At 32.2% G+C, this 24075-nt stretch overlaps 1 protein-coding gene across 2 annotated transcripts in view; it reads right to left on the bottom strand.

Annotated features, from left to right (window-relative positions):
• The window catches only part of LOC107451023 (mediator of RNA polymerase II transcription subunit 26), a 35311-nt gene extending 14777 nt beyond the window's left edge, over nucleotides 1-20534 (bottom strand). The window contains exons 1-3 of one of the 2 annotated variants that reach the window (XM_071187651.1): nucleotides 19917-20534; nucleotides 19170-19207; nucleotides 9394-9468 (exon numbers count right to left, since the gene is read on the bottom strand). In XM_071187651.1, coding sequence (XP_071043752.1) covers nucleotides 9394-9459 — 66 coding nt within the window. In that variant the 5' untranslated portion in view covers nucleotides 9460-9468; nucleotides 19170-19207; nucleotides 19917-20534. The remainder of the gene's footprint in view (nucleotides 1-9393; nucleotides 9469-19169; nucleotides 19208-19916) is intronic. The other variant, XM_016066989.3, reaches the window with a different exon arrangement.
• Between the last annotated feature and the right edge of the window lie 3541 nt (nucleotides 20535-24075).

Raw genomic sequence — 24075 nt, 5'->3', positions numbered from 1 at the left:
ACGCCCTCACCCAATGTGCCAATTCATACAGGAAAGAAGCCCAGGGAGGATGATGTTCCTGGGAGGAAAGCCCAATCCAAGGAAGTGGTTCCCCTAGTGGGGATAGCGGAACTGGAGAGTAGGATCCAACTGGGAGCCTCCAATCTGGAGTTTCTTTTGCAGGTGCTGCAAAGTCAATCAAGATTGCCATCGTCCGGAAGGACTTTCCTTTGGACAGGCTTTCTCTGTAAGACTCTGATGAAATACTGAAAGAGATCTTAGCGCAGACTGACACAATCCCTGGTGGTGAAAGGATGTCTGAGATCTATAGTAACTACCTTCTCAGAGGAGCGTTGGTACTGCAGTGTAATGCGTACACTGTAGAGTGGATTAAAGGCCACTTTAATAACAGATCCTTGGGAGTGCTCATGCTTAAAGTCTTAAGTGCTGATGAGCTACCGAAGCCTGTGAAGGTGGCCTTCAAGACTAGAGAGCAATTCTCTGATCTAAGTACCTTTTTGCGGCATCTTCAGAGACTAAACCCAGGGTTGAAATCTATGAGGTGGAGCCTGAAGACGTGGTAGATATTGTGAGGACCAACTTTTGTGCACTCACTGGAGTGGATTGTGGTGTTTTTAAAATTATCCACAATCCTAACAAGAAAAAGGCAGTAGAGGCTCCAACAACATTGGACCTTTCTGTAGAACCTGATGTTCAAGAGGACATGGAACAGGAGGATGAACCTTGGAAGGCTAATTCCCCTGATTCCAAGGTAAGTTCAATTGGGGCTCTTGATTTTTCAGAGCTTAGGTTGGACTTGGGGGTCAGACGTAACCTTACAACCTGACTCACCAGCCTCTATGCTTGGTATTGATGAAGCAATAGAGCTGTTAAAGGAAGATTTCTCTTCTAAAGATAACCAGAATAGATAGGTGCCATTCTGGTTTCACTCATACTGCTAACCAATGGCTATAATCAAGGTTGGTCAAATTAATCTCCATCATAGCATTGCTGCCTCTAGCCTCATGGCCAAAAGATTGAATGATGGAGAACTAGATATTGCTCTTATACAAGAGCCTTGGACCCGCAAGGGTAGAATAATGGGCCTCAACGTTAAAGGTTTCAATATTTTTTTATGATACACGTTGTGACCTTCCCAGGGCTTGCATTGTGGCTAGGTCTAATCTAAATGCCCTTAATTTTGTCAACTTTCTTGACAGGGACTTAGTTGCTGTAAAGCTAAAATTCTATGACAATGAGATAATTTCTGACTTCATCATAGTTTCAGCCTATCTCCCCTATGAGGAACTACTAGGGCTTTAATTGGCCACTGTGGTTCAAGCTGTAGATTAATCTTGGCTGTGATGCAAATGCTCACCACACAGTGTGGGGTATCAGCGATTGTAACCAGCGGGAGATGCACATATGGAATATATCTTATATTTTAATTTGTATGTCCTTAACAAAGGCAATGTACCTACCTTTGTTACAAGTAACAGAAGGGAAGTCATTGACCTTACTTTATGTATCTCTATTTCAGTAGATTACATTACTGATAGGAAGGTATTTGGGGCAGTTACTGCTTCAAATCACCAACTAATTACTTTTTCTATTAAAGGCCTCTCAGGACTGAAGGTCATAAGGAGGAACCCCAGAACAGCTGATTGGGGTTCCTTTAGAGCAGCTCTGGAGAGGAGGATAGGGAGCTTCTCTGGTAAGTACAATGTTAATGATGTGGAGTGGACTGTTGACCAAGTGCAACAGATGAGTGGACTGTTGACCAAGTGCAACAGATCATACTCTATTCATATCATATTTCATGTAATATTACGTCTACTAGTTCCCCAAGGCGAGTTCCTTGGTGGTCTTCTGAGCTTAGTAAATTACGTAAGAAATGTAGGAAGTCATTTAACAGAGCAAAGAAATCTGGAGAATGACAGTCCTATAGAAATGCTCTAACTGCCTATAATAAGGCTATCAGAGCATCTAAACGTCGCTCTTGGCAGACTTTCTGCGATGGTATTAACACTACTTCTGCCACCGCAAAGATTGCAAAAATTCTTACTAAAGATTTTAATTGCAATTTAAATGCCATCCGTCTTACAAACGGAAGATACAGTTAATCAGGTGAAGAGGCTCTTGAAGAACTACTCGAAGCACACTTCCCTGGATCTCATCCTGTAGAGAATGAACATCTACATATAATTCCCACAACTACTTGAAGTAGGAATGACTGGGAGGCCGCTAAGATGGAGGTTTCCTATGAGAAGGTTGTATGGGCAATAAAGTCGTTTAAGCCCTAAAAGTCACCAGGCATGGATGATATCATACCAATGATGCTTATTCAGGAGGTTAATATACTAGCCCCTACTCTATGCAGGACTTTACGATCCTGCATAGCATTTGGGTATATACTTCACTCTTGGAGGAATACCAGGGTAGTTTTCATACCAAAACCAGGTAAGGAAAATTACTTTGAGGCTAAATCTTTCAGACCAATCAGCCTCACTTCCTGTCTGTTGAATGCTATCAAAAAGCTGATTGACAGATACTTCAGAGACAGTGTACTCATAGATAGGCCACTGTCCTCCACACAGAATGCCTATCAACCTGACAAGTCAACGGACACCGCACTATACGAGCTCTCCTACCTGCTTGAGAAATCAATCAGATAAGGAGATTGCTCTTACGGTATTCTTTGATATTGAAGGTGCATTTGATAAAGTCCCTCTTGAGACTATCATCAATGCACTTAAGAACAGAGGCATAAACTCAGCAATTACCAGGTGGATAGCTAACTTGCTATTCTCTAGGTATGTTTGTTTCTCTTTACTCGGCGCAAGCATGAAAGTGCATGCAACCGCAGGGTGCCCCAAAAGAGGGGTTTTGTCCCCTATCCTATAGTGTATGGTAATGGACTCCTTGTTAGTTCGGTTAACTGATCTTGGCATTCCCTCTATCGGGTACGCTGATGACAGTGTTATTGTTGTCAGAGGCAAACATGGTAAAACAATCTCTGATATCATGAATAATGCACTTCTAGAAGTAGCTAGATGGTGCTTTGACTCAGGCCTTATCAGGCCCAATTTAGTTAACCTATCCAAGGTAAGCTATGCAGTCTTCACAAGAAAAAGGCAACTTGGCCTAGTAATGTGTACTACCTGGACCATAAATTGGAACTCGCGGAGAAAGTCTAGTTTTTTGGGGTTTATTTTGACTCCAAACTAATTTGGGGTTATCATCTTGAATACTGTACCAGCAGGGCCAGGAAGATTTTCTGGTCTTGCAGAAATGCTATTGGTAGAACCTGGAGATTATCCCCCAAAATAGTTTACTGGATATACTCAATGATTATCAGTCTTATCATCACTTATGGCGCAATCGTCTGGTGGCCGAGGACTACATTGAGCTCCGCAAGGTCTAATCTTAATAGACTACAAAGAATGGTCTGTGTAGCCCTGTCAGGCTGTCTTAGGACCACTTCTGCAGATGCTTTAGAGAGCTTACTTGGGCTTCTTCCATTGAACCTATGCATTGAAGTTGAAGCTCAGACAGGCATAAAGCGTCTTATGCACCTTGGCCTATGGAAAGAGTATTTCAAACACTTGTCATGGGGACATCTTGTCTCACAAGTGGTGGATATACCCTCTTTCATCATGCCTACTGACTACAGGTCACTAAAATATGCCTTTCACAAGCCCTTTAAGATCCATTTTCATACTAGAGAAGAATGGTTTAATTCTCCTAGGTGGCTTAAAGGCAAATGTCTAATATGGTACACTAATGGTTCAAAGATAGGTGCTAAATCAGGAGCAGGGATCTAGAGCTCCAATGATGGTACCAAACTTCACTTTCTTTGGGAAATTATGCCACTGTTTTTCAGGCAGAGGTCTATGCCATTATCTTGTGCTGCAAGATATGCTTAGACAAGGGATATCAAAATACGACCATTCGCATCTGTTCTGACAGTCAGGCTGCTCTCCTATCACTGTCAAGGTGTAAATTCACCTCTTTGATAATGTGGGAATGCTTCACGGTCCTCTGTGACTTATCCACTCATAACAAGGTATCCCTGGATTGGGTACCTGGACATATGGGTATCGGTGGAAATGAGCTAGCTGATGAAGAGGCACGAGCTGGCTCTAATGCAATTTTCTGGGGCCTCGAACCTGCACTAGGAATTTCTCCCACCTCATTTAGGGCGTCCATTTTCAAACTCTATGGCAAAATTGCCCATGAGCAATGGCGGGCTGCTGATGGTCAGAGACAAGCTAAGGAGCTAAATCGCGACTGTCCTAGTGCACATCAAAAAGAGCTTTTAAAGCTTAATAGAAATAGTCTAAGGAAGATCATTGGTCTTTTTACTGGTCACTGCATCCTCAGAAGACACCTATACATAATGGGAATAGAATCCAATTCCGGGGCTTCAAGTGGCAAAACATGGTTTTGGAGCATCTTTGGAGCAACAAAAAAGCAATTTTGGAGCAGCAAAACAAAGATTTGGAGCATAGTTAATAAATAGAATTAAAACAAGAATTTTTAATTTTGTTCACTAATAACATATCATATTTTTTACACTTTTTTGAAGGTCCCTGCATTAATAAATTAAGTTTCTTTTTGGTACCTTCCAATGCTGTTAAATATTCTGCTATCCTCGACTTAGCCTCAGATAAGAGGATCTGTCCGCTTTCTATAACCGATATGTCTTTATTATTTTACCCATCTTTAATATTTTTTTCAGCTGCGACTAAGAGATCCCGAGAAGCCTTCAATTCTTTTTTTTACATATAAATTTCAGCAGCTTTCAATCTGCTTTCCTCAGTCTCGAGCTTTTCGCTTTTTTCTTTCCTTTTTTCTCAACCTCTAATCGAGCAGAATAATTTTTAAATGCTACACGAACAACTTTAATCATATCTTTGTCAACTTTAAAGTTATTTAAACCCTTATTTTGTTGATATATGATACAACTTCTCTCAAACCATTCACACTATGCAAGTTTAAACTTGCCTTATTGTCAAATAGCTTTTTGTTCACACTTAAACCTCTTTCAATATCGGCACTCCCATGTGGTACGCACAAAAGAGCTATGTTATATGAGGATATTCGATATTTCCCAAAATTATCTTTCTTCACAAAATAGTTTTTCCAAAACACATCAATCTGTGCATATTCATTTGAGTCAGAAGAATAACTTTCTGGTTCCCCATGTAACCTTGTCCCTTCATCTAGTAACAAAGATGCCTCTCCAGGCTTTATAATGGATGGGGTTACTATTGCCAGATATCTTATTGACTTAATAGAAGTTTCTTCCATTCTCATTACAGGATTCAACACTTTAAGATGGTACAGTAACCTATTTTTAAGAGGCAATACTTTTAATAAATTTTTTGAGCATGCCAAGTAAAAGTAGTAAATACATAATTTTTTTCAGAAGGATGTCATCGCCTTTGTGGTATCTAGTCCAACATCTATTAAATTTTAATTTTGCCAAATTTTTGCGTTTTCTACATCCAATGATTTTAAGTCCTTTCCCGAGAAACATGAAAAGCAGAACTCTTCAAAAAACGCCCTAACAATGCTTTAACTAGGAACACCATTTCATCATACAGCAAGTGAATCAATGGTGTTTCAGTTTGGAAAAGACCTAAAAATTTATTTAATATTGCCGAAATATTTCTTTAAAAAAAAAAGAGCTTTTGGCAAAAGAAATTTAAATAAATTCAATATTGAGTGGCTCATACTATTTTTTAAATTAATAATTACTTTATTTAATTCTGTAAAAGGTAATTCAAAACTCTAATTAATTTAACTATTATTTAAGGTTATCGAGTGTAATTTTATTAAAATTTAAATAAATGTTATTTGTAATAGTATATTCAACACAACATTAACAAGATTAATATTGATCATACCAAATTTATAAAAATATGTAAAGAATTAAGCAAATTAAGAAAACTTTAATAAATTTATATTACAAATGTAAATTAGTGAATGGCCCCTAATAAATTTTTATTAAAATTGGTTACTTATAAAGTACTGCATTAATGAAATGATTAAAAAAAATTAAATAATTTTTAAATGCAAATACAATGAGTATTGAAGCTAAAAAAATTTTGTCAGAAGTAAATTATTATATTGTCCCTACACTCATAATATTTAACAAATCTGTGATAATTAAAATTTTTTATATCAATTGTTTTAAATCAAATCATTAAGAGATGAATTAAAGTATTTTTGAATGACAAATCTGAAAAACATAAGATTTTTTGCTGCATTTAAAATATTGAAAGCCCCTCTCTTCATACTTATTTAAAATCTTGCCTCTAAATATTATTAAGTTATTTCCTAAAACAAAATAAGAGCACTGAAAATTTTGAAGGTAATAATACAACAATAAAATGCAATAAGTAAAAAAAAAATTAGTAAAAACAATAAATAAAGTAAAATAATTATTTAAAAACAATATGCAATTAGTGGAAGGTCCCTCAGATAAAAAATTTATGTTATGAAACTCAATTAATTCTTATCTTTATTAAATGAAATGAATAAAAGGGAGATGGAAAGTTTGAAGTTATGAAGCTTTGTAATTCTTGACTGTTCTGAGGATCAACTTGAAAATATGTACTCAGTGGATGGTCCCCTAGTTAATTCAAAGATCATGGTACTAATCTATAAATAGAATAGTGCAAGAAGGCCATTAGCTTGCTATTGACGAAGACGATGGCACTTCAATAACGATGAAATCAACAAGAGATAAATTTTTTTATGCTATTAAAATTTGGCAATGTTTAGTTGGTCCCCGAAAATTTTTTGGCACAGATTCGACGCAAATTTAACATAAAATGTCGTTTCTGCGCAGTAATGCGCAAATATACCGGTTTGGCGCAAAATGCGCAGCACTTGATGCCCTGCAATTCTCTTTGTCGAGGTTGTCATCTTGAAGAAGAGACATCACGACACATACTCTGTGATTGTGAGGTCTATTCTGCTCAAAGATTTGAGCATTTAGGGCAACATTGTGTCAATGCCTGGGAACTGCAAGACGTTCCTGTAAGGTGTCTGCTGAATTTCATCTCAGCTATAGGGCTTTCATGCTAATCATGGGGTTCGGGTACAATAGACCTCTGGTCAACGTGCCTTGCTTGCCAGAGCTGCCCAATCTTTAAATCTTTTTATCTTATAAGAAAAACCTCACGACCAATGAGGAAATTGTATTTTGTGTAATTTGTCAAAAACATATTTCTTGTGAAAAAAGAAGCACCAGATCGATCAACATATAAAAACTAATGTTCACTCCGCTAAGAAAAAACAGAATACAAAAGGATTTGTTCAAAGTTTATAATCATTCATATTCAAGCAGCTAAAAAGGAAAGTGATTTGTGAAAAGCCTTAGTAAGCAGCAATATTTCTTTAAAAATGTTATATAATCTAAACTTAAGGTAGTTTTTTTAAAAAAAAAAATATTGTACCAGGCAGAACATTCCTGATGAAGACTAAGAAAGAACTACCTGTAACCAATATATAACGAAATATTAGATGATATTTGACAAGATACCGGTAACGGAGATGGCTCTATATGGAATGAAGTCTATGAGATGACAGGTAAGTTTGGTTGCTACATTGCTAATTTTATTTGTGGAAAGATGGACGATGTTTCTACTTAATCACATCTTCTAGCTAGCAAAGCTCTTGAAAAAGTCAATCATTCAACCATAGCAAGGTTTGTTAATGACTCCATCAGATTAATATGGTCTGATAGAGATGGTTTTGAAGATATTTTAACTTTTCTCAATGATTCCCCTATAGGATCAAATCTGTAGCAGAACTGTGAATTTTCAATCCCAGAAAACTGCACATTACATATTTAGCAAACGCTGTTCACACGGTGGCCAAGACTGTTTGAGAAGTATTCTCCTCAGTAAATGTTTTTAAGGCTTTTGTACACATAAAATTGTATAGGAAATATATCCCAATTTGCCTTACTTCTCTAGCGTGATAACCAGGTAGGGTACATGGCTGCAAGTTTTTACGCAAATAATTTTGATACAATCAAATCAGTTGTGGATGTTTTTTAAGTGCTTTTTCGGTTTATGCTGCAAATGAATTACTAGGATCTCTTTGCAAAAGAACTCGGCAATAATTGAAACTCACTTTTTCGTTTTTAAGTAGAGCAATAAAGCTTGAAACAGGCATTCAACTAGCTGAAGCCACATTTGAAGTTGAAAGAATTCAACAATGCATCAGTGCTCTTCCAGACTCAGTTGAAAAGGAAAATGGCGTTTCATTCACCATTTCCTTTTCAACAAAATACGGAAACAAAAATACAGGTTTTGAAGCAGTGAAGATAAATGATGTTCTCAATGGAAATGAACTTCCTGACAAAGTGAAATCAATGAGTACAAAATTTTACAAATTTTGCACAATAATGTCTGTTGACATGGAAAGATCATTTTCTACTTTTAAAATGATCTTTGATGGCACACAACATCAGTATTCTATTGAGAATTGAAGAACATTTAGTTGTGCATTGTAACAAAAATTATTCAATTTAGTAAAATCTGCCTGGAAAATGCAATGATTTTTTTTTCCTCACTCATCATACTGTTATTTTAACCTTTTTTTAAAATCAGAATTATGCAGATTCTGGTAAGAAATATTACATTCCAATTAGCAAAAAATCTGTTTCAACTGTGTTTTGTAAGGGAAAGCTAAGTAGTAGTAGTATTTAAATAAGTTTGAACTTTGAATTTTAAATGCATATTTCTAGTTTTTAGTGCATATTTTGCTCTTTTTTAATGCATATAATCCACTATCCAGTAATAACTTTCACGGAGGATCGATTTTTCAAGTTATTGATTTCTCAAAACCAAATAATCCACAAACTGCAACAGATGACAAACCAATCATTTTTGTGAAAAATGGACATTAATTGTTTTTTCCTTCTTGGTTGTTAGGACCATTGAAATGGGCAAATGAGGACAATTAAGTGCACTAATACCAACAAAATTACAAATAATATAATTTAGACAAAATAAATAAAATAGTTACCAAAGATAACATTCATATTCTTAACTTCATACAGTTTAAAAACATAAATATTGGATCTGATAATTATTTAGTACATATAATATCTTCATGAAAAAAATTTTATTGAAAAAAAAAAGACATGAACAAGAAACCTCAAGTTGATAACAATGGTCAAAAATTGCGAGTGAACCAGTACTTTTTTTATATTTCTAGGGGCAATTAACAATAAAAATAAATGTGCACTTTTAAAAATACTCCTCGTCATATGAAATCTTCTCATTTATTTTATTTTGCATTATTAGAATATTCACCCAGAAATAGAGACAAAGGCTTTGTTTTTTAGCTTAGTTCTAAAGAAAAAGCATTTTATAAAAATTAAACCCATACCTCTAATGCTTCTTTGGTTATAATAGCTTTCTCTAGCGCTGTAATAACTTCCAGCACTGCAGCCATATCCACAACCTACAATATTTGACAGACAGTATGATTAATAATAATTATCAAATAAAAAAAAATCTGTTAGAAACAATGAATAGTGAAATCAATGGGTATTAATACCGGTAGATTAAATAAAGAGAATTATTATTCACATAAAATATATAGGCAGCGTATATTTTGATTTGCTACACACTATTGCCATAACTTAACAGACAGTTGCCCACTAAGCATGCCATAGAGGTAATTGTAGTAGATTACTCTATTATGGCAGGTAGTAGAACAGTTTTTACACCTCTTATTATAGTCAATCTATATTATTAGTCTATATTTATTATTATAGTCAATCTCGGCATAACCAGGGTGTTCCAAAAGATGATCATTATAATATGAGGTTGCTGTATTATTGAGAGCACAAGTAAACCATCAATATTTACATGATGAAAAAGGTTAACATTTATTTGGACAAAACAATGCTACACATTGATAAAAATTTTGAAACTAACAGACTAAATATTAATAACCAGGGTTGGGTTTTTGACGTCAAAAAGCGGTTTTTGACATGACAAGGGTATAATACTGGTTTAAACCGTCAAAAACTGAAGTTTGCCAAGAAAATATATAAACTTCAAAACTACCAACAGTTACCATGCATTATATTGAAATTTAATTATACTATAGGTAATCAGCAGGTTTTAAAATATTTTTTAAAAATTAAGGTAAAATAACAGATTTAAAAATCTCAGAAATTTATATTCAAATGCATGTGCAGAAAAATTATGCACAAAAATTGTTTAAATATTTCTATTTTGAAAAAAGTTTTTTTTTTTTTTTTGATATTTAAGAAAATTAAAATTTTATTACTATGCATTTTTGACACATAAGGAACATATAACTAATATTTATAAGGAACTTACAAGTTATGTTGTATAAATACAAACTTGATATAAGATACAAGTGTATAAAAATTTTTTTTTAATGTTATACCGAATATCTTTATTATCCAGTATGTTAATTTGAATTTAAAAGTAGTTATATTTATGAATAATGATAAATATAATTCATATTGTTTATTATATTTATTTATAATTATTACACTTATCATTTTAAAACAATTTTTATCTCTTAATTTTTTTTTCTCCACTTGTATTAAGAATACAAATAATGCATATCTTGAAAGCAAGAAGTAATTATTCAACAGCTGAATATTTAGATATTCAACAAAACTATATAGTATTCAGCAAAATGAAATTCACAAGTATTTGGATAAACTAAATTTTCAGCATAGTAAATGAATAGGCTGAATATACTGTAAATCGACACTAACTACTCTGTGTATTTAACAGAAAGCACTTAAATTTGTATTGTCTTATGTTAACTATGAATTTAAAAAAATTGAAGATTTAAAATTCAGAATTACTGATTTTTCTGAAAAACTAACAACCAATCACAAAAGTCAAACTAAACAGAAGAACATTACAGTCACTGATCCATGAAATAATTAAACAAATTATTATGGACACTTTTTAATTATCCTAATTAAATACATAATTTTAAAACTTAGAACATGCATCACACTACATAATCAAAATGAAAATGATGGAAGTAGAAATTTAATTCAAAATTCAATAGTCTAGTTCATTTGCTCCTCACAGCATATGGTAGCACATAACTAGTTTTGAACATTTTTCTGTTCCTAATCTATTACGAAGTTTCGAATGAATTAGTCCAAAACTGGAAAACATCCGTTCTATTGAAGCAGAACTGGTTGAAAGTTGAGAGTTAACAGAGTTGAAAGTTAAATTATAAAAAAAGTTCTTTTCAGGGTATCTGCTACATTTTAGATTTTCAAATTCATGATTTTCCATGACTAATTCTCAGAATTTTTCATGACTTAACAAAGTTACTATTTTCTCTGACAAAAACACAAGAAATTTAAAAAAGCATTATAATAACACGAATTGAAATGATAGGTATAACCAAAACTGTTATATTCTGCATCGTCATATTTAAAGATATTAAATTTAAAAAAACAGAGTAAAGAAAGAGTTGAAGCAATAAAATAGCCGAAAAAAATACAAAAGCAAGTAATTGTTTTTCCTCAGAATTATATTCTTAAGATACTTTTCTTGTTCGTCCGAAAGGAAAGAAATACTCCTGACTTTTCTGTTCTCGTTTCGGAACTTAAAAAAATTCGCCAATGACTGGCTTGCTTCAGCTAGAATTTTAAATTGATAAAATCAAAAATAAATAACAAAAATTTTGAAATCACAGAAGTTTAAAAGATAATTCGCTCTAGAAATGATGCTTTTTCTTTTATTTAAAACATGATAAAAACATTTTACATTTTAATAAAATGGATTTAATGTGGATTACAATTTATTACAAATTCAGATATTCGGAAAACTATGAAATGGGAGGGTATTTTTAAATTCCATTTTAAAAATTAGATTTTTTGGTGACCTAAAACCATGACTTTCCACGATTTTCTTTAAAAAATATAGTTAAAATCATGACAAATTTTGTTCAAAACTGAAATTCATGCCTTTCCAGGTGCGCAGATACCCTGTCTTTTAGAAAAAACTAAGCATCTCAAACAAACCTCTCATTTTTTAAAGCTAATTTTTATGATAATTAAACGGAAACTTAAACAAAAAACAATTGTTTATTTCAAATAGTTCTATCATACACAATTAATACATTTGTTTTTACTCATACTTATATCAGTAGGGATCATTTCTTTTGACGCTTTTTTATTCATCTACATAGTTTTCACGAAGCCGACAGTTTCACATCAAGGAAATGACACTGACTAAAATTAAAATTGTTTGCGAAAAGTCATGTACCTGTAACATTTTGTAGTCAATGGAGGTAAACTATAAGAACGACCAACCTCCATTAATGACCATTTCACTGTGGAACAGAGACTGGTCGTTCCAGAGAGGTTTCATTGCATGTGTATAAAATAAATTAAGATGAGCAAATTTAATGTTCAATCATAAAAATTACTTAGAATAAAACAAATCAATTTTTATGTTCCAATGAGGTTCTATTATGAATTTTATATTTAATTTTTTAGTTTACTTCTAATTTTTTTCTTCTTTCAGCCATGTAAACCAAGCTTTCTATCTATAGAAAGAAGCCCCCTAGCCACTCGCCTGAGGCAGTGACTATGGTTACGAGGTTTAACTATTTAAGTAGGATTGTTAGATCAACATTTGAGACAGGTTTTTGGGTGAGTTGACAAGCTTTCCTCTTTAAAATGCATGGTTTCCATAGCAGCAGACAGCTTTAGACTATGAGGCAAAGGGAACTCTTTCTATAGACTAACTATACATGCATGTTATTTATGATTCTAGTGTTTTCTAAACACAATGTTTATGTAAAAAAAAAAAAAAATACTATTCAAAATTCTTTTAAAATATTATCAACATATTATTTTATTAAATGCTACATTAGAAGCATATTGAAAAGCTAGAAGCTTTATATTGTTAAAAATATCAGAAAAGTAATTCATTATCATTAGAACTAAAATATACCCTTACATATATATATATATGTATGCACTCAATTAAGCTTTAACCATCAAATATTTTTCAACTATAAAAATATATCACCTTCAATTTTGATTTGATTCAATTGAAGAAAAAAGTGCATTTTATAAAGTAGATTGATATTTCGGTTATTTATCGTTACTTATATTGTTAAGTTATAGTACCCACATAGTTAAGTTATAATAGATATTTTCGTACATTGACAAGCAGAGAGAAAATTACTCTTTCACATGCATTACTAATACAAAAAAAAATGCGGCCCAAAGAACTTGTATCCTTCAATGGATACCAGCACATGTTGATATCGATGGTAATGAGAAAGCTGATGTCCTGGCCAAGGAGGCCAGAGATAACTCCCAATTTTTCAACAGCCTGACCCTAACTGATGCAATAGCCAGTCGCAGATTACTTTCTACTACTTCTCTGAAGCACTCCATCCCTGCCCTAAACTGTGATCGAGTCATTTCCAAAACCATAGCTAGATCGAGGACTAAACACTTCAGGGGAATGAAAATATCTCCAGATGGCCATCGAAGCTACAGAAGTTGTCCTCACTGCGTCGACACAGAACTCTCTCCCTACCATGTCTTTGATTGCCCAGCCATACTGGCAAAGCTAGTCAGGATTCACCTGGATCCCCCACAGCAACTCCTCTACTCCATGGATTTTTTGATGTGGCCAAAGCTGTTTTAGATACTTTTGGACAAATTTAATTTTCTTCGCACTACTGGATAAGAGAACAACAACAAATACAAATATCTAAATTTTTAATTGCATATTAAGTGAAATTGTAAAGTAATATATATATATACCCAATCAAAATCTTCATTTATTCTTTTTTGACACATTAGCATAGTTAAGCAAAAGAGCTAATTTTTTCACTAAAACTAAACTCAGCGGCGTGACAGCCCATACAGGGCCAAGGCCTACTGTGCCCATCTCAGTTTTCTTGACCTTGGGCTCTGGGGTGCAGATGTTCCGGTTAGGTGGTCAGCCGAACGCGAAACCCCCAGTGTTTAGTTCCCAAGCATGCTTGGTACTCATTTATCGACCCACTGAAGGGATGAAAGGCTGAGTCAACCTTGCCCGGCCCGAGGTTCGAACCAGGGACCTGTGGCACAACAGCACTACCGCTCAGCCATCGGGAGTCGTTTTCACTATTTACTCAAAATATAATTTAATAGCTGATAAAGTCTTTCTGAAACTTTTTGCTTACATTTTAATATTGGTAATAAATTTTATTTTTTGTTTAAAAAAACCACAAAAAAAAAATAAATAAATAAATAAATAAAAAAAAAAGATTTAACCCCCCCCTTAAAAAAAACAACAACTGGTTCTTGGATTTTTGATAAAATTCTGTTTTTTTTTCTTTCCCAAACCTTGAACTATATAAAGTCTCAAAAATATTTTGGACTAAAATCAATCCATAAAATTTTTTATTCATGTACAATAAATCCCTTGATAATACAATCGGATGTGTCACGATATGAATCCTGTGATAGCACTTCACTTATTTCTTGTTTCATTTAAACGTTTTTTAAATTTTGGTATGCTTGCAATTGTTGCAGTGATTGAAATTGCATGCCGTGATATTAATTTCTGACAAAAGCCAGCAGAACTTTTGTAATTATATAACGTCTTCCCGAGGAACATTACATATTCTTCTGAGCATAATGCCATCATGCTGTTGACAGATTGATTTACACGATTTATAAAACACTAAGGTAGAAATATTTAAAATTTTTACACATTCTTTCAATAAAATAAAACACTTATCAGTTAGAAAACAATTTTAATATACTTGAGTAAATATAAATACTATCTTTTGTTACCAAGATAAATTCTAGAATCATACCTGTTTCAAAAATATAATGTTCAAAGAAAGATCCTTAAGTTTACAATATTTTAATAAAATTATGACTTCTTTGTTATAAATTTAGAGGTTTGGTCAACAAAGTTAACTTTTATAAAACTTTCTTAATTTTAATTAAGAAGCAAGGATTACTTATAAACCAGATGAGACATTCAGCCCCTGGGCAACAAGTTATGCATTTTTTCAAAATACAATATAAAATCCTTTATCAGTACATTATGTAAATGTGTTTAAAAAATGGGAAACCTATTATCTTTATTGTAGTGTTATGTTTATAATCAAATAGGTTATAGCACACCCAGAAGCAGTTTCACAACTTATGCTCAGCAATAAAATTTGATTAAAAATGTTTAGTAGATACAATTAGATTACAATCAAATACTATTTTTATAAAATTATAAATTAAATTTCTTTAGTAACTAAATTTATAAAAATTAGAAATTTCCCCAATCAATGGATAGAAAAATTAATAACCTCAATAATATTTTCTACCCTTCTTAGTTACTTAAGACTAAATCTTAAATTCACTAAAAGGGAAGCTTCTGATATCTATGTTTGGCCAACACTAATATCTTTTCCTATTTATAACAACTTAATAACAGAAGTACAATAATTTATAGTACTTAAAATTTGGAATTTCTTCATAACAATGACTTATTTAACAAGTTTTATTCAATGGAGTTGGAAAAAAATATTTTTTCAACTCGGGTTCATATCAAAACTGAAGAATTTGACATGAAAATTTGTTTTCAAGCTACATGTATCAGGTAGTTCTCAAAGGCTTTGGATATTGTTCAGAAAAGCAAAAACTTTCAACCAATTTGTGCATATTTACAGATAATTTTAAATATAAAAGTTTTTGCTATTCTTCATTAGCAAATACCCAAACCTTTGAAAACTACCTGTTTTTTTTTATTATAAGTATGTTACTATTTTGTTATAAAAACACAGACCATAAAAGCATTTTATCTTTTATCAATTGCTGGTCCAGAAGACCACTGAGCAAAGCCACAGACCAGTCAACTAGATGATCAAAATTTTAAAATTAACATTTTTAAACAATTTAGGTGTCATCTTAGAAATAAAGAACTGAAAATTTAGAAATAACTCTTAATTATATAAGTTTTTAATAAGCTATAGGCTGTAAAACAAAAGTCTACATCATTTCAAAATCTTAACCATGGTAAGTGAATCTTTAACAAATGCAGTTTCTCTGAAAAATTCACACTAATAATAAAAAATGGAATAATAATTAAAAGTAAACTTTATCAAGACAGATTATCTTGCATATATATGCAGAAACATTACACAGCCTGATATAATAAAAAAATTCCCTAGATGCACTTTTGATATTTTACATACACCAAAATTAATAACTGAACAGTGCCACTAAATATATTTTTTCTGTTTAAAGCAAGATTCTATATCTTATCTGTATAATCTATTCTGATTTTGAAAATAATGAACATTTTTATTGTAAATTAATGATTTTTTTATATTTTACATCTGACACCATTGCTTTTCTTTCCATTACTTCAGTTTTCATCTATTTTCATCTTATATTTTGCTTTTACTTGTTAATCCAGAATAATTTATTTAACCACAGTATCCTAATAAAATATGCTTAACTACGCTGTACTAAAATTTTATTTTTATTATCAACTTTAAACTCATAAAATAAATATTTAATTATTTTTAGATTTCTTGAGATAAGCTACTTAATTAAAATTTTTTGTGAAGCTATTCAACTCTACTTAGAACATTTCAAAATTATAATTTTGCTTAGAATATTCTGTTTAAAGGTATGTATAAATATTTAAAATTTAAGCTAACGCTTCTTTTCATCATAGATTTTCTTGTAAAATTAAGAACTAGAAAATATTTCTTTTTCAAGTCTCAAATCATGTAATAATGGAATTATTTGGCAAGTTTTCTGTTTAAAACTTAAATCTTTATATTATTATCTAAATAACTAATATTTTTTAACATTCAAATAGCGATAAATGATAATAAGGATTTAAAGATCTGAACTGTGTTTTTTGTACTTTTAGAAATGCCTCTAACAAGTAAAAATAAAAAGGCATATCATTGTGCAAAGATTGCAGCAGATCCTCAAAGCAGAGAAAAGTATCAAATCTGAGGAGGGAAAGAAAGAAAAATTAAAAGCAGTTAATGAATGAAAATGAAATAAAGGAATTCACAGCAAAAGAAAGTGTATGTATTTTGTCAATATATAGAAGAAAAAGAAAGTCGAATAAGTAAATCCTCTGTAGACAAGCTAGATCCAAGAAATTCAATTAAAATAGCATTCAAATCCAAACAATTATTTAAAACAGTCAATAAAGTGACTAATAATCTTCTTAAGTCACTATACAAAAGAAATGCAGCTGTAAAATAATCAGTAATTAAATATGGTCTTGAATTACCCAATATTATATATAAAAAGAATCCAAGCAATGTTTAAAGGAAGAGAGCAAATTTACCATAGAAGAATTTGGCACAGTGATGGCATTTCTTGGGCAGGCACCTGGCAAAATAGGATAATTATTCAAAGTTTTTTCGGGTGGTACAATTACTCCTATGTTATACGTTGATGAAGTCAATAAGAAAAGTTTTTGCTTAGTTTAAAGAAGTTAACTTTCAAATAAAAATTGGCTTATCAAATTTTGCTGAATTAATACCAGAGCACATTAAGGTATTTGAAAAAATATTTCAAAATTTCTGTGTTTGCTCTGAGAACATGCGATTTAAGCATTAAAACAAAACACCAAACTCTCCAATGAATTTTCAACTTTTATCAATAAAATTGTATGTGATTTAACATCACAAATTTGCATGTCTCTACAATGAAAATTGCAACAAGTATATATTAAACTTCCAACCCAACGGTGATGTGGAAAATTAATCAATAACTTATATCCAATGGCAAAAATTTGAGCAACAAGCCAAAATACAAATAGTATCCTCAGTGAAAGAAGTGTTTGAAGTCCACTTGGGAAACCAAAATGTTTTCTGATTAACACATTTGTTAATAGAAATCAATCAAGGGTCTTTGATCAATAAAATCAACTAAACAGAAAAAAATTTAGTTATTCAGTTCAGTTAGATTTCTCTCAAAATGCAATCCTACTACATCAAAATGGAATTCAATAGACTCATTAAAATAATTCGCAAACAACTTTGTTCACAGCTTGTGCGTGGTTAAGTAAAAGTGAATCAGATTTCGCGGACCACACAAAAACACTTATTTATAAATTATATTTTCCCCTTCTTATAGCAAAACATTTTAAGAGGAAGTCATTAAACGTATTTTCAGACAGGCCAAGTTCCCAATGTAAGCAGTGGTATTCGTTTCCCAGTTTGATTTTACTTGAAAAGTTGAAACCGAAAATAGAAGAAAATATAAATTCAAATAAGCTATTTAATGGAAAATATATTGTACATATTCATTAAGATAGGTTTCAATAATTATAGTTATCAATTAAAACTTACATGCAACCTGAAGAACTTACATCAGACACCATAGTAAAAAATTACAAACTAACTATGCATTTTATTTTACTAAGCAAGAACGGCTCAGAATATTTTATACCAATGTCAGCTTCTAAATTGCATTAAGTTCACATTTAAATTACAAATTTAGAGTTTAGACAATTTGTAAATGAATATTTGTTTGCATTTATGTGATCTACGTTCAGACACTAACAATTTAACTTATATTAAGATTAATTCGGGTTTTACACATAAAATCTTATTTTGGATAAATCATGATGCATTACGTATTTGATAAAAAAATTTTTAATTATTGAGGATTTTTCTATGATATTTATGTTCCATTTTTGTAACCAACAAAATGGAATTGCCCCACAAATTTTTTTAATGGTGGCTTGAGTAAAATTTTAGTGGCCCAGAACCATAATTTATTTAGAGCCCTAATATATATAGCTTCTAAGCAATTAATCTCATTTTTGAGCTAAAAAACAAACTTTTGAAAATAAATGTCTTAAACTTAATTTCTTTTTTTTTAAGATTTCGCACTTAACTTTAAATATATAGCGAATTTTACAGAATGTTTTGTCTTTAAAGCATTCTCTTAATTTTAGCACTTTTCGAATATTATCATAATGAAATTTAAACCAAAATATTCAAGCTATTTTTATCAGCATAATATAATCTATATCAAAAAACTGAGACACTCCTAAAATCAAATCTATTAGATGTTTTAATAATGAATATAGCTTCTCCATAAATGACAATAGATCAATGCATTTATTATCTGTTTACAGAAGAAAAATACTTACATGTAGTGTGAAAAAGTATCAAGTTCGGGGGAATTTATCTGTTAAAATTATATGAAAAGGACAATACTACATCAAATATATATAAAAAGATACTAATAAAATGCCTTTAAAAGACAAGCATGCTAATGAGGAATATTACAATTTGGAGGAAATCCACCATTTAAAAGCAAATATTGAGCACAAATCATTAAAGAAGGATACACTATGTGCTTAAATTCAGTAAAAAAAATTTCATTAAACATGGTTTTGTAAATATTAAGGATACTGTAGATAGCAATGTACCATAACAGATAAGCAAACGAAGATATGAACATACAACGTCAACCATATAGCATTAGGGAAGAGCGATATATTACAGTAATGTAATATAAACACTTTATAAGATATTTATATTTATAAATTACATTACATGGACCATGATTAACAATAATTAGCTAAAATATAGCCTGTATAACATGCGCATGTGCTTTGACGTTTAATAAAATGTATACGTGATTTTCCTTTAGCATAGTCATTTCTTATATTACACATAGGTAAATTCGTTAACTTTGTTTCTATACAACCATTTTAGCATTGTAAATATGTATTATCGTTTTATGATTGTGAATTCGTGACACACACACAAACAAGGCAATTTTTACACGTTATGCCTAACACTATTTCGATGCAAGGAAGTATTTAATATCTCACTTCTCAATCTCATTAATATTTATTGTCGGCTTTCTGTGTTCTGTAGTTTTAACTTACATTGTATTCGTTGTCCAGAGCTTGTAATAACTTTTCTTTTATCTCGTGTGGCGTTTGCTGCATGGGCCCGCTTTTCGGAATCCCCCAATAGCTGGATGCACACCACTCTGTGCTATTTCTCTCTATGAGCTCCGAAACCTCCTAACGACATGGCGGCGGACACGAGTGGTAATGGTCTGTCGGGAAATATAATATAGTAAATGCCTGCGACAAAAAAATCGCGGTTAAGGGAAACAAACCGATATGAGAATACGGTTGCAACAGCACGTGGCACAAAACGTTCCAGGATTTAAAGATTTTTTTCATCGCTTTTAATAAAATACACATAAAAATAAACTTGTAACAATATTAAATGAGCTTATTTTGTGTTTTATGTTTGCAAGTAAAAAGGAAATTATTTAAAATACCAAATCTTGCTGGATTTTTGCTAACGGCTGGTCACGTGATTGCCGCTGAAACATGAAATTGATATTAACTATCAGAAAATAAGTTTGAGTTCAAAATTAATGGTCATGTCGGTTTGATACAAACGGGAAATTTCATTAACCCAAAGCTCCAACCAAAGCGAAAGCAATGATCCTAGATTTAGTTTAATGGCTTGAAAAAAGATCAGCTCATGTCCAAAACTAGCAATGTTGTTACCGAAAGTAACAGTTACTAAAACTGTTAATTTTTTTGTAAAGAGCTACTAGCCACAAAAACGTTAAAGAAATTCTCAAAATTGGGAGAAATTTTGTTGAATTACAAGAAAAGTGCCTCATGAGAAAAAAACATCTAACCGCGTAAACTTGCAAAAAATGTATGAACTGATCGTGCATGCGCGAATGGTTCATTCTCACTCTCTGCGATTTTATGCAAAAAGAAAATAATTATTTGCAAAAGAGAACCTAACGAGTTTTTCGTGGGTAATAAATAATTTTTCTCAATCTGTTTCTCATTTCAATGTGAAAAAGTCGCAGGCAGCGAGAATGGCCTTTAAACATTTCATATGATCATATCGTAAACCCAGCACAGATGGCGCTAGTAAGTAAAATTTATAATAAGATTGCCGGGTCACTACTCCCAATTTATTTTTACACCTAATNAAAAAAAAAAAAAAAAAAATAAAAAAAAAAAAAAAAAAAAAGGAAAAGAAAAAAAAGAACACGCTATAGTTATAGTGCTACTGTGCTTTTACTGTTCACAAGAAAATTTGTGCTATTTACTATTCAATATGTAAATTCATTTAGTCAAAGACATAAAAAGCAGAAGATGACATTCAAAATATGATAATCCTTTTTATGTTGTTATAATAATTTCTTTAAATCAATTTATGGCTCATAAGCTTTTAAAACTAATAAAATACAAAAAATCTTATGAATAGTAAAATTAAGCGCAAATTTAAATATAAATAATAAAATTTTCTACAATCATCAGCATAACCTGAGAGGAATTTATGTGGAGGGGGGGGGCAAGGCTTTTTTTTTCTAATAAGATGGTTTGTAAGGTGATGGCGCAGAGTAGAACTCTTTACTTATGACGACACTTCGCATGCTTTCACCATTAGCTTGAGGATAGTCATAGGTGAAGGAAGTAAGTTAGTTTCTGTCTTGATTTTCAAACATATTAAAGATTTTTAAATTAAGAAACTATATGGAATTCAAAACGGTATTAAACATAGCTCTTAAAAAAGCGTCATGGAAATTTTCAAAAATATTTCTGACAATTAAATGCGGAAAATATTATGGAAGGAGAAAATATCGCAGTATGGATGGAATCGGAAAATATTGCAGTTTTCAATATCAATGTAAAGAACAACAACAATCTCAAGCTCTTGACCTGCTCTTCCGAGTATACAGTAGACAGCTGCTTACTACAGCTTATTCTGAGAGACGAGATTTTCAAACAGATAATTTTGTTTTTTGTAAAAGAAGTAAATAATATAATTTCTAAGATCAAATCTGTTGTATTTCATAAGATATTAATAATTAAATTTGTTTCAGGTATTTATAAATGTATAGTTAAAAAAGGTGACATGGTTGCTAGATTAAGAAAGAACTCTCTTTTTTGGCAGTCCTGATTTGGCCTCTTTTTACTTGTTTATTGCCATTTTTGTAGCAAGCCGTGCACCACCATACGTCAGTGTTTGCGCATTATTCGAGCAGCGAGATTAAGTTCATTTTACAAATTACCCTTTAGGTTTAAATTTAGAACTTCGTATATTGTTGACAGGGTAAAGAAGTGTTTTATGGATGGTGTTTTCAGTAGAAAAGTAAACAATCTCGAGCTCGGGACCTACTCTAATTCCGGTTAAAAAGTTCGCAGCTGCTTACTACATGTTATTCTGATAGGCGATGTTTTCAAACGGATAATTTTGTTTTCAATAAAAGAAATAAATTAGATAATTTCTGATCTCAAATCTGCTGTATTTCATAAGATATTAATGTTATTATGTAATTCTGGGGAGTTTGGAGTGAAAATTTGTTTTAGTTATTTTGTTATTTATTATTAAAAAAGGTGACATGGCTGCTAGATTTTGAATAACCAAATGGCTTTAAAATACAACTGAAACAGTAACCCGGAAATTTAGGCAGTCCCGAGCTTGCAGCGTTCCCTAGTGTAGAAAACACCATCCATAACGATTCCTTTTTTTTTTATTTTTAAAAATCGAATGACGATTCCTACGTGTTGAAATGACGTATACAAGAGTATGAAAAAAAAAAACTATTTAAGAGAGTATCAAAACACAATGATCACGTTGTGAGCCATACGGTTTCAAAATATATCGGAAAAGTAACTCGGAAGAATAGGCTGTAAAGAGCTTGCAACGCTTTCTAGTGTAGAAAACACTATCCATATTCCCATGCAACTGAACAGAGGAAGAATGGGAAGAAGGAGGGTCAAGACATGGAACCAGTCTTCTCTCCCAGATGGCGTATTCGATTCTTGCGATAGCGAATATCTGTACACAGCGTTCAAAATTTCCACTCGCCAGCTAACCATTAGCGAATAAGTTTTGTCACATAAAATGTTGTGTTTTACATAAGCAACCATATTTTCCCCGGAATATAGAGAATTTGCTTTTGACTGCTGTAGTTTGATACGTAACAATAGAATGACGATAGAACGCAGAAACGTTTCAATTTCGAAGACAATAGATGATTTGTTCAGAGTCTCTATAAATGGATCCCCTCCATAGCCGAATTTGGATTTAGGGCTATATTTGACAAATGAGGTTTCAGTACTGAAAAATAGCAGTTAGCAAACAAAATGTTAAAAGTATGGAAAAATTTCGGCTTTTTCTAAATTTCTCATGTTTTCCTTTTTTTAATGATTTTTATTAATGATATGTAAATCATAATAGAACCATTAAAACTTCATGGCAACTTTATTTTAAGTTAATAGTATTAATGGTTTTTGTATCCAAAAAGTTATTCATGCTACACCTGTCTACATTTTTAAAATTGTTTTCATTTTTAGTGAAAATGGTGGCTAGTGAAAATATCAGTCCCAATATATATATATATATATAGAGAGAGATAGATAGAGAGAGAGAGAGAGAGAGAGAGAGAGAGAGAGAGAGAGAGAGAGAGAGAGAGAGAGAGAGAGAGAGAGAGAGAGAGAGAGAGAGAGAGAGAGAGAGAGAGAGAGAGAGAGAGAGAGAGAGAGAGAGAGAGAGAGAGAGAGAGAGAGAGAGAGAGAGAGAGAGAGAGAGAGAGAGAGAGAGAGAGAGAGAGAGAGAGAGAGAGAGAGAGAGAGAGAGAGAGAGAGAGAGAGAGAGAGAGAGAGAGAGAGAGAGAGAGAGAGAGAGAGAGAGAGAGAGAGAGAGAGAGAGAGAGAGAGAGAGAGAGAGAGAGAGAGAGAGAGAGAGAGAGAGAGAGAGAGAGAGAGAGAGAGAGAGAGAGAGAGAGAGAGAGAGAGAGAGAGAGAGAGAGAGAGAGAGAGAGAGAGAGAGAGAGAGAGAGAGAGAGAGAGAGAGAGAGAGAGAGAGAGAGAGAGAGAGAGAGAGAGAGAGAGAGAGAGAGAGAGAGAGAGAGAGAGAGAGAGAGAGAGAGAGAGAGAGAGAGAGAGAGAGAGAGAGAGAGAGAGAGAGAGAGAGAGAGAGAGAGAGAGAGAGAGAGAGAGAGAGAGAGAGAGAGAGAGAGAGAGAGAGAGAGAGAGAGAGAGAGAGAGAGAGAGA

This window comes from Parasteatoda tepidariorum, chromosome X1, assembly GCF_043381705.1.
Source record: "Parasteatoda tepidariorum isolate YZ-2023 chromosome X1, CAS_Ptep_4.0, whole genome shotgun sequence".
NCBI lineage: Eukaryota > Metazoa > Arthropoda > Arachnida > Araneae > Theridiidae > Parasteatoda > Parasteatoda tepidariorum.
The sequence above is the reverse complement of the archived record's forward strand: the minus strand, read 5'-3'. Positions and strand labels throughout refer to the sequence as shown.